Raw genomic sequence first — 13,045 nt, 5'->3', positions numbered from 1 at the left:
TCTCTGGCCAGTGGCTTAGTAAACAGATCTGCTAAGTTATAGCATGTTCGTATGTAGGTGAGTGAAATGATTCCATCCTTAATCAATTTTCTTACGAACGAATGTCTAAGTCCTATATGTCTAGACTTTCCATTATACACTTCGCTGAATGCTCTTGCTAATGTGGCTTGGCTATCGCAATGTATCATCACTTTTGAGACATTATCTTTAGTCAATGGAACTTCCAACAGAAGATCCCTCAACCATTCTGCTTCTTGACCGGCGGAAGCGAGAGCCACGAACTCTGATTCCATGGTCGAAAGTGTAATGCATGTTTGTTTCTTGCTCTTCCAAGAAATTGCTCCACCAGCAAGTGTAAATATCCATCCAGTTGTAGATTTATGGTCTCCAATATTAGATATCCAACTCGCATCAGTGTATCCTTCTAATATGGCAGGGAACCTTCCATAGTGAAGACCAAGGTCCTTGGTTTTCAGTAGATAGCCAAAAATCCTTGTAATTGCCTTCCAATGTTCATTACTTGGATTACTAGTAAATCAACTCATTTTACTGACTGCAAATGATATGTCGGGTCTGGTACATTGTATTAGGTACATTAGACACCCTATTGCACTTGCATATTCCAATTGAGCCACTGATCTTCCATTATGCTTTTGAAGTTTGTTGGCATGATCAAATGGAGTGGTTACTTCCTTAAAGTTTAGATGTTTAAACTTATCAAGCATTTTCTCAATATAGTGGGTTTGACTAAGTTCATAACCCCCACTATTTCGCTTAACCTTGATCCCTAAAATTGTGTCAACAAGTCCAAGATCTTTCATCTTGAAAGTGGATGTTAGAAACTTCTTTGTTTCTAAGATTCCTTTTAAATCATTACTAATGATCAACATATCGTCGACATAGAGACAAAGGAATATTACAGTGGTTTTGCACGTCTTTGTGTATAAACACTTGTCACAAGAATTAGGAATAAATCCATTTGAGAGTATTACAAAGTCAAATTTTTGATGCCACTGTTTTGGTGCTTGTTTTAGTCCGTATAAAGATTTGACAAGTTTACACACCTTTTGTTCATTTCCAGGAAGCAGGTAGCCTTCCGGTTGTTCCATGTAGATTTCCTCATCGAGATCTCCATTTAGGAACGTTGTTTTAACATCCATCTGATGGATTATAAGATCATTCAAAGATGCTAAGGCAAACAACAATCTAATAGTAGTTGTTCTTGCTACTGGTGCGTATGTGTCGAAGTAATCTATGCCTTCTTTCTGCCTAAATCCTTTTGCCACTAATCTGGCTTTATACGTGTTTAGAGTACCATCGCTATGGCATTTCTTCTTAAACACCCACTTGCATCCAATGGGCCTTGATCCCTTAGGTAAGTCAACAAGTTCCCAAGTGTGGTTTGATACAATTGAATCCATTTCATCTTGGATAGCATCTTTCCAAAAAGTGGAGTCCCTTGAAGTTATTGCTTCCTTATAAGTTTTTGGATCATCTTCCACTTGAAGAATAATCGGAATGCGTTGAACAAAGTTCTTACAATTTCCCTCAACAAGATAAAAGGAAATAGATTGAGAATCAATCTCATCTGGTCCTAGATTCTTTGTTTTCCGAATTCTCTTGCTTATCCTAGGCTCGGGTTGTGGTTCAATGATTATAGGAGTGCCTTCAGTTTGTATTTCTACAATCCGAGAAGAGTTATCTTCATGAGATTCTTTATTAGTGGCCGACTCCGATCCTTTATCCTTTGTGATAAGGTTTTCAAAGAATTCTACATCCCGGGATTCAACAATTACATTAGATTCTAGATTTAAGAGTCTATATGCTTTACTGTGTTGTGCATATCCTACAAAAGCACATCTTATTCCTCGAGGACCCAACTTGGTTCTTTTAGGGTCCATGTTTTTGTAGTATGCCACACACCCCCACACTTTAAAGTAACCGATATTTGGCGCTCTGCCTTTCCATGACTCATATGGAGATATACCCGTTTTCTTTAACGGAATTCTATTGATTATATGACAGGCGAACAATAATGCATCACCCCACAAGTTAAGGGGTAATTTAGAATGCATCAACATGGCATTCATCATCTCTTGATATGTTCGATTCTTTCTTTCTGCCGTGCCATTTTGTTGCGGTGTTCATGGTGCCGAACATTCATGTATTATACCGTGCTCTTCACAGAATGCATCAAATTCAATTGAAAAGTATTCGCCGCCCCTATCACTTCTAAGGACCTTTATACTTTTATTTAATTGATTTTCGACTTCTGCTTTATAAGTCTTAAAGGCATTAAATGTATCATCTTTATGCTTTAAGAGATATACATGAGTGTATCTAGCGGAATCGTCTATGAATGTAATAAAGTATCTATTCCCTCCACGTGTCAACATGCCATTAAATTCGCACAAATCTGAGTGCACAAGATCAAGTAATTTCGTTTTCCTTTCAACACTTTTGAAAGGCTTCTTAATCATTTTTGATTCAACACATAATTCACATTTTTTGAAATCCTTTATATTACATGAAATTAGTCCAGATTTAATTAGTCTCTTCATAGAACTAATACCACAATGTGCTAATCTATTATGCCATAAAGAAACGGAATCAAGCATGTAAGCGGAATTAGAAATTTCATTAATAATATTATCATTAGTACATAGTTTGATCATTCCCTCTGCGGAATATCCTTTTCCAATGAATACACCATTACGGGTCAAAATAAGTTTGCCCGATTCATATATAGATTTAATACCCGGTTTTCCCAATAAATCCCCACTAACAAGATTCCTATTCATGTCTGGAACATGAAGCACATTTACAAGTGTAACTTTCTTTCTAGAAGTGAAATTAAGTTCGACCGAACCGGTTCCAACAACTTTAGAGCGGACTTCATTTCCCATTTGTACCTCTTGTCCATCAATTGCTTCAGAATAGATTTTGAATACAGCCTTGTCATAAGTAACATGCACCGTAGCACAAGTGTCATACCACCAACCTTGAACTTTTCCTTTGATTGCCATAATTTCGCTCACTGTAGCAATTATGTCATCATCTGATCGAATTGCATTGATCTCATTTTTTTTTTGCTTTATTTTGTCTGCAATCTCGAGCATAGTGTCCAGGTTTACCGCATACGAAACATCCGTTCTTTGGACCTTTATGACCGCCAGAGTTCTTGAACTTGTTATGTTCTTTCTTTGGTCCAAGATGACTCTTCATGCCATCATGTCTCTTCTTTCCCTTGTTGGTCACAGCGTTTGTTTTGAAATGAGTAGGGGGTTCTTATTTCTCCCTCTCCTTCGATTCCTCCTCGATTCGAAGATGTTTCTGAATTTTCTCCAAGGAGAAGTCCTCGGAACTGTGCAACAATTTCTTTCGGTAGCCTTTCCATGAAGGTGGTAATTTTGCAATAATTGCACCGACTTGGAAGGTCTCAGGGATATTTATTTTTACTGCCTTTATTTTATTGACCAGAACTTGCAATTCATGCACTTGGGGAAGAATGGGCTTAGAATCTAAGAATTTAAAATCAAAATATTTAGATATTAAGAACTTCTTCGTACCTTCCTCTTCAGCCTTGAACTTGAATTCTAGTGCCTTCCATATTTCTGTTGCCGATGGATTGTCTGTGTAGAGGTCGTAGAGACGATCAGATAAAGTATTCAGAATGTGTCCACGACAAAGCAGTTCGTCCTCCTTACGTTTCTTGCGCTCCTTCTTGAGTTCTTCCGAATCATTTTCTGTTGGTTCAGGTATTGGTTGTAGGTCGGGATCAAGAACATAGTGAACCTTCAGGGCAGTCAATAGGAATGTCATCTTGTCTTGCCATCTTGTGTAATTTGTTCCATCAAATCGATCTAACTTGACAAGATCCTGGTTCATCACTTTGATGCTTGAAACAGCAGCGTCTGAAGCCATTATGTTACTAATACTTTTAAGATTGTTAGAAAATTCGGTAAAATTAAATGGATCCAGGACTGAATCGTGATTGAGAATCACTTTCCTTAAAAGTATTTCAAGCACTCTTTTATTATGTCTTAGAGTTGGAAAATGCAAGAACACTCAGGATAATATCAGCCTTAATTTCGAGTCTGCACAAGACAAGTGAAGAACCCGAAATGCAAGGAAGGTTTTTCTGGAATTTTGGAAGAGAAATACGTTTTTAGTTCTTGTGTTATTTTTCTGAATAGAATCATATATTTATAGGAGATATGGATGTTGTTTCAAAAGTTTGCAACCTTTGATGAAACAACACCATTTCACCATAAAACACAATGTTTCATATATGACACTATTTCATGAAAAGATATGAAAATTGAATTCAAAATTCAAACAAAACAATAACTAAAATTCTGAGCACTAATAAAACTCTTTTGTCATTTTGGAACTAATATTGCAAAACAATTTCCAACATAGAAAATTAAAGGGAATAAAAATAAAAGACAATAAACATAATTGGTATTTTTTTAACATAATTTGATCAATGGTGTTTACCTATGCAATTATAGAGTAATCGTTGTTTTCTTCGTTTCTATCTACACCATAAGTATATTGTGGGGCTATTGTCTTGACACCCCAATCACTTATCCATAGTAAACCGTTGAGCCTAACACCTTTTTTTATTTTAAATTTTCATATATTGTATTCCTCATTATTTAATATAAGTCATATTCAATAATCTCCATCTTGACGAATATCAAAATTTTAAGAAGACTTCCTGCATGATGATCACATCTTGGCAACTAGGGATGTACATCTTCTGCTTAACACTGAGAAACATGTAACAAGTCCAAGCAATGCTTGAACTTGTCACTAATGACTGACTTGGTCAATATATTAACTACAGTCTATGAAGTATGAACATCATTTAACGTAAAAAGTCTCAACATAAAAAAGATAATGAGATAATTCAAAACATATCTGACAAAAACATAAAATATAATAGACAACTCGTCCCTAGTGTTGTACATTATAGCGACACCAAACTACAAGACTCGAAAACAATAAAGTAACTAAAGAGCCCTCAACGTGATACTCTAACTCAAACGACAACTACTTCCCTACCTGATTATTTGTATCTCGAAAGAGTATATAAAACAACAAAAAAACACAGCAGGGGTTGAGAACACGTTAAAAAATATTAGCGGTGTATATAGCAATAAAGGATGGCACATTAAAATATCAATGTATTCATATCATTCACAACCATCACTGATTACCAACATATTTATATATCATTTACAACCATCACCGATCACCAACATATTTATATATCATTCACAACCATCACCAATCACTGATCAATGTATTCATATATATTCACAACATCACCAATCATAAGGGCAAATGTATATGCAATACACTCATCGCCTCATCACCAAATGCATCTAGACATAACTATTCACCAATTGGTTGTCATAGTTATGTTACTGAACAATCTCATCACTAATATGTGAACATCAGAGTTATGTTACTAATTTAGTCCCATCATCAATCAACATTGATTGGATGAAGTCCACACACCTATCTCCGATATACATGATGCATGAAATGCCACAACAATGTAAATCATCACAAACGGTTCTTATCTGAACCACTTACCTCACCATAATGTATCATGCTATAGAATGATAACTCACTATAATTCAGCATAACGTATCCTAAATCATAAACAACACTAATCCAATTTTTCTCATACAATTGCTTACGAATTCCACACGTAATTACAACACCAACATACTGACTCCATTCACCAAACTCGCTAAATAGAAGCAAACACCATTAAATAGTCACTATCATCGGAATCTACTCGAAAAATCGAGTCAACGACCCAAAACTGGTAAACATAAGGGCAATGACATACCGGATTGTCACATTTCCCCCCACCAAATCGTCATCATGTGACTTCCATGCCAAGAACCTTTCTTCGGAGACCATGACGGTCTCCCCGTCTTCCCCATGATGGTGTTCACCTCACCCGAATAAAGTGACAGACAGTTCATAACCACGCCGACGTCCGCCAACATTCCCTTATTTAGTGACGGGTAACCTATCATCCAGGTGATGCCCGTCACCATTGTGCAGTAAGCAGAAACAGCATTTTCATCATTGAAGAACTTCCAGAGCTCCGATTTCAACCCCTAACCACCTGAATCGAACAGAAAAACATCACCCATGTTATATTAAACAGAAACTACACCAAATCAGCACCAATTAGACATCAACACCGATTTATCATGTAATTTAAATATATATTCATCATCAGCATATCCTAAATCATAAACAACACCAATCCAATTTTTGTCATACAATTGCTTACGAATTCTACACGTAATTATAACATAACACATAATTAAAGCAAAATAATCCAGAGAGGTATGCACAACCATATCATGGATTCAAAACCTCAACAATGGAGGATTGGGTAAAATAATAAGGAAAAGGGTTATTATCCCTCTCTATCCTTTATGAAAAATACACTCATGGATGAATAATTCCCCCCACCTCCCCTTACCCGAACTTTCCATCCAAAACCTTGAACCTTCAGCACCGGTAGTTCTTCCTTCTAAGTTTGCTCTTACCTCTCCACTCCTAATTCCCACAAATTTTCACGTGCAACACAAAACCTATTTTTTTCTCCAATTTTCTTTTAAATGAAAAAACTAATTTAATCTTTTATCATTTCTATTTTCTCCCCTCAACTTTTTATTCCTCTCACATTGTCTCACTACTTATCTCATTATACCACTTTCTATCCCATAATTCAGATTTCTTATTTTTCTATTATTTATGTATTATTTTAATTAACCAAAAATAGTGAATAATAGTATAAATCATATCCCACCTCAAACAATCCCACAAAAATAAACATAACACACCAATAAATTATATAAGTATATATTGGCTAAATAAAATAAAATAAATTCAAAAATTAGGGTGTTACAACTCTCTCCAAATTAAAGAATTTTTGGCCTAAAAAATTACCTGAAGAAACAACTCTGGATACGAATCTCGCATCTGACTCTCCAGCTCCCACGTCACGCTACCTCCAGCAGGTCCTCCCCACACTACCTTCACTGAAACAATCTATTTACCTCTCAAGCACTTCACTCCGTGATCCTCAATCCGCAAGGGTGGTGTCTTAATAGTCAAGTTATCTATCACTTGCACACCATCCAATTGAATCACATGGGATGAATCGGGAATATACTTCCAAAGCTGCCACACATGAAAGACATCATGAAGATTCGAAAGAGGAAGTGGTAAGACAACTCTGTAGCCCACCTCTCCTACTCTCAGGATGATCTGATAAGGACCAATAAAACTTTGAACACTCCAGGCTTAAAATTTTCAAGTCAACTGAGTCAAAGGCAAATTCAACTTTGAAAAACTATCGATGAATCTTCTATAGTAACCAGTCAAACCAATAAAAATTCTTATCTCAGTAACAGACTTCAGGGTTTCCCATTGCAACACAACATCGATTTTTGATGGATCCACAACAATGTCACCACTAGAAATCACGTGGCTAGGGAAACTCACTTATTTCAACCAGAACTCACACTTAGACAACTTCACATAAAACTTCTTATCCTTCAAGTTTTGTAGCACAACTCTCAGATGTTCCACATGGTCTTCATCAGACTTCGAATATATCAAAATTTCATCGATGAATACAAGCACAAACTAACCTAAGTACGGATGGAGTATCCTATTCATGTATTCCATGAATACTCCAGGCGCATTAGACACACCAAATGACATCACTGAATATTCATAATGACCATACCTCTTTCTGAAAGCAGTCTTCAGAATATCGTCGGACTTTACATGAATCTGATGATAACCCGAAGACAAATCGATCTTCCTGAACACACAAGCACATACCAACAAATCCATCAAATCATCAATCCTCTGGAGTGGATTCTTGTTCTTGATTGTAACTTTATTCAGTTGTCGATAGTCAACACACAATCTCATGCTACCCTCTTTTTCTTCACTAACAACACTGGTGCTCCCCACGGCAAAAACACTTGGTGGAACAAACTTTTCATGAAGAAGACCCTCCAAATGCTTCTTTAACTCGCTTAGCTCTGAACCAAATATCCTATAATGAGCCATCGACACAGGAATAATATCAGGTACTAGGTTTATAGCAAACTCCACCTCACACTCAGGAGGCAAATCACTGATGTCATATGGGAACACCTAAGGAAAATCACACACCACAGGTAGATCCGTAATCATCCACTCGCTTTCCCCACTCAAGGATACGAGAACCATGACACTTGAGCACTCTCACCCAAGGACATCTCTACCCGTCTCGTGGTAATGAAACCCAACTCTACACTCTCTTGGGAATCCAAAACTGCACTAATTTATCAAAAGTTAATAAACACATGGTTGAACTCCAACCAATTCATTTCCAGAATAACATCAAGCTAACTAAGAGGAAAACACACTAAGTCCAACCCATAATCTCTCCCAAAAATTGTCGATGGACATTTCAAACACACCAAAGAAGTAGTCAATGAACCACTATTTAGGGTATCAATGACCATGCTACCATTTATAGCACACACTTCTAACTTCAACCTTAATACACATTCAACAGATATAAACGAATGTGTTGTACTCGTATCAATAATAGTAATCAAAGGAGTGTTATTGATAAAGCACGTACCTCGAATCAAGTTATCTAATGTAGTATCCCTTGCTCCAAACAACACAAAAACATTCCCTCTAGATTGAGCCTTCTTAGGTTTCTCACACTGAGTACTAATATGACCTCTCTCTCTCCATAGTTAAAGCAAGTCGGATTATTACTCCTACAATCAGTAGAGCGGTGGCATGGCTTCCCACACTTGAAGAAATTCACAGTTGTGCTCTTACACTAAGGAGCATTGTGTTCATATTCACCACACTTAAAACATGTTATAGAAGTAGGAGTCTCTCCCCCACGTCGCTTCTTCTCATTTGGGAACCTATGCTTCCCTTTGTCGGCTAGAGCATTATACGACTTCCGACATATTTGACTCTTCCCTTTCCTTTCACTAATACTCTTATAGGGAGCAGATTGGGCTATGTTATCCTCATCATAGATTCTTCATTTATTCACCAATACCCTATTTGATCTCAGGAAGCAACCAACTCTCAAACTTGATTCACTTCAAACCCTCGGCAGTAGCGATGTTATAACGCGGACAAAACTTCACTAGCTCTTCAAACTTGGAAGCATACTCTGCAACTGTCAAATTCCCTTGCTTTAGTTCATGGAATTCAATCTCCTTCGTTCTATGCACATCCTCAGGAAATTACTTCTCCAGAAACTATGCTCTGAACACAACCCAAGTGATCTCGGTACCAATAACTTCTAGCCTCTAACGTGCATTATCCCACCAGTCTTCAACTTCTTTAGAAAACATGTAAGTACCAAACAAAACCTTATATTCTTCAGTACAAGCCATCACTCGAAAAATATTTTCAATCTCTTTCATCCATGCATGAGCACCCTCTGGGTCATACCTACTCTTGAACTTTTCCCAATTCGCAGAACTCATCACCAGCCTGATTTTGCTGTCCAGGCAGTGCTTGAGCAACTGACTCCAAAGAATCAACAATTGCGTTATTATTTCTACCAGTCATTATGTACACAATCAAGCAAACATTATAAGAAACAATGCATCGATAGTGTACACACACATGTCGCATACTAGGGAATAACTAACAATTAAAAACATGGTCGGATGGACTGACTTGCTGTGATACCACTATGTAACACCCTTACTTGCCGACTCAATAATTAAATAAATAAATCATAATTATTCACCGAGCATGATGGTACTCACAACCTTTAAACCAATTTGAACCACATAATAAAGAAAAACAACTCGTTTGATAAGCAGCGGAATTACAAAAACATATGGCATAAAGGCCTAAACGACAAAATTAACTTAAAATCCAATTCATCATAGAATAAAATAAAACATAAATATATGTAACATAAACAAATATAGGACATCCCAATTCCCTCGTGTTACGCATCAGAGCGACTCCAACCATATACCCGAACGACAAGTAACTAAAGAGGTACAACATCGTCCTCAACCTCAAGCTCCTAGTCATGTACCTGACTATTTGTACTCCATATGAGCATATATGCAACAACCATAAAAGAGGGTGAGAATACATTCAAATAATAAATGGTGCATAAACATTGATGATAGATTCACACATATAAAAAATCATTCACATAATATGAAAACACACCAACATCATGTATTCACATATCACTCACACCAGAATCATCCAATCATGATCAATCCATATAATACACAATGACTCGACTCATACTCGTCATGATCCTCACTCTGAACCGGACTCACAACTCAACTTTACGTGCATGCGGTACCGACTCAACATTTGGTTCTTCATACTAACTGGGTCCCAATCTCTGTGAACACCGAGCCCCCATTCAGAGGTTTAAGCCCCCACTCAAGGCTTGGGATAAGTCATTCGTCCCCAGTTTGAACTACTGAACATGCCTCTTTCACAACAACGACATATATGATGAATGACATATAAATATGCAGTATATCCCCACTCTGACTATACATAATCACTCAATAACAAAAAATGCAATACAACCCCACTTTGACTTTAAATAAATATATATGCTCACTACATCAATAGTAATTCAAATCTCAATTCACACCTCTCATCAACTCATCAACAAGTATGCAAAAAATCTACATCACATCATACTTGCACTTTTATCACATATACTCACAATTACACATAACACTCATTTATGTGTAATATTACTTAATTAGTTATATGATTTAATTAGTTTAGTCATAGTCATCAAAATATACCAAGCAACAGTCAATCACCGACCGTCCAACAAAACCATCTCCAAAACCCAACTTAGCAGGTTAGAACACGCATTCTGACATGATGGCGGGTGACCAGTTATCAGTATGATTCCCGTCATCCTTCCCATCACCCAACGTGTCACACTTGTGATGACCTAGAAAGACCATACTCTCCTGGAGTCCATGACGATCCCCCCCGTCATATGCCTGACACCCTTCAGTGCTCCACAACGCATGGCACTCAGAACGTCATACGGGTGACGTCGGTCACCCTGCTAACATAAGCATAATCACATTCTACTATGATAGAACCTACAAAACTCACTTAAAACATCTCAAAACACTTTCAAACAATCCAGAAAAATTACCCACATGGGTACCACACAATAGCATGTTAATTCCTATTAATCTAACATGTTATTCCATTGATTTAATCACAAAAACCATAATAGCTCATGCTTAGAAAATCTCAATTTCATGTCAAAACTCAAGTTTATGAACAAATAACATATGAAACGATCACCGCAAATACAATACACGAATATGCAATCAAAACATGGTATAAAACATAATTTGAATCATGTCATTTATCACACAACTCAATCCACAAAAAGAGAGAAAGTCATATTGGAGGTTAAGGGAAACATCTCTACCCTTTCATGAATTAAGCAACAATAGATAAAGAATCCCCCAGCTTGTAATTCCAGCAAAATTCAACAAGGTAAGCTTCAAATGATCTCTTCTCTCAAGCCCTAACACTCCCTTCCCAAGCTCTTTTCTCTAATTCCCTTGTTTTTCTCGTACTGATAGAAAGTCCTCTAAAACCTAATTTTTTGTCTAGTGTTTAGAATATATACTATTTTATTCAATTTCTCTTAATTATACTTTTTACCCAATTAAAGTTCAACTCTCCTCCCCTCACCACTAAACCCTCTCAGTTCACAAAATTGGCCCAATCATTCATATCCTCTTCAGTTTCTAAATAATTAATTAATTAATTCTCACTAAACTAATTAACTAACACATAACACCATAAATACTATCATTAGTCAAACATGTGATATATTCACAAAAATAATTATTTAATTAAATTACTCAATTAAATGAAATAAATAATTAAATTGGGGTGTTACAATTTGCATACGAATTCCACACGTAATTACAACATATAACATAATCAAAGCATAATAATCCAGAGAGGCATGACAACCATCTCAAAGATTCAAAACCTCAACCATGGAGGATTGGGAAAAACAACAAGGAAGATGGTTATGATCACTCTCTATCCTTTATGAAAAATACACCTATAGATGAATAATCTCCCCTTACTTGAATTTTCCATCCAAAACCTTGAACCTTCAGCAATGGTAGTTCTTCCTTCTAGGTTTGCTCTTGCCTCTTCACTCCTAATTCCCATAGCTTTTCATGTACAACACAAAAACCTATTTTTTCTCCTATTTTCTTTTAAATGAAAAACCTAATTTGATCTTTTATTATTTCTATTTCCCCTCACAACTTTTATTTTCTCTCACCTTGTCCCATCACTTATCTCGTTATACCACTTTCTACCCCATAACTCATATTTCTTATATTTCTCTATATTCTTCTATTATTTCTATATTATTTTAATTAATCAAAAATAGTGAATAATAGTATAAATTTTATCCCACCTCAAATAATCCCATAAAAATACACATAACACACTAATAAATTATATAAGTATATATTGACTCAATAAAATAAAATAAATTCAAAATTTGGGGTGTTACATTTGGTCCAAACATGATCCACCGATAGGTTGCCAAGTAAATGGCACTCTAATTATCGCAATGCAACTAAACTCCATGTTTCTCAACTCCCTATTCTTTCGCTAATCCTGTAAGACATAATGCTACTTTGGTAGCTTCATCTGTTGCTGTGTACCATGCTTCAACTGTAGACATGGCTATTACAGGTTGAACCGATAATTTTCATAAAATAGGTCCTCTTGCTAAAGTAAAATAACCACAACCGAAGGACCACCCTGTTCACTGCAAAACATAATACCATGACCAGTTGTACCCTTCAAGTACCTGAAAAATCCATTTGGTTGTTTTTGAACGAGACTTCCCAAATTAGACATAAACTTATAAACTTTAGTTACAGCTTGTGACAAATCTAGTCTA

The 13,045-nt window shown here is 36.3% G+C and overlaps 1 protein-coding gene across 1 annotated transcript; it reads right to left on the bottom strand.

Annotated features, from left to right (window-relative positions):
• Positions 1–3,288: 3,288 nt before the first annotated feature.
• Positions 3,289–3,924, bottom strand: LOC127135906 (uncharacterized). The gene is made up of 2 exons (XM_051062530.1): positions 3,570–3,924; positions 3,289–3,521 (listed from the first exon to the last, which is right to left on the bottom strand). Exons 1-2 carry the CDS (start codon positions 3,922–3,924, stop codon positions 3,289–3,291), a joined length of 588 nt encoding a protein of 195 aa, XP_050918487.1.
• Positions 3,925–13,045: the final 9,121 nt, after the last annotated feature.

Source organism: Lathyrus oleraceus, chromosome 4 (assembly GCF_024323335.1).
Source record: "Lathyrus oleraceus cultivar Zhongwan6 chromosome 4, CAAS_Psat_ZW6_1.0, whole genome shotgun sequence".
Classification (NCBI taxonomy): Eukaryota; Viridiplantae; Streptophyta; class Magnoliopsida; order Fabales; family Fabaceae; genus Lathyrus; species Lathyrus oleraceus.
This window is presented reverse-complemented; position numbering and strand designations above follow the sequence as displayed.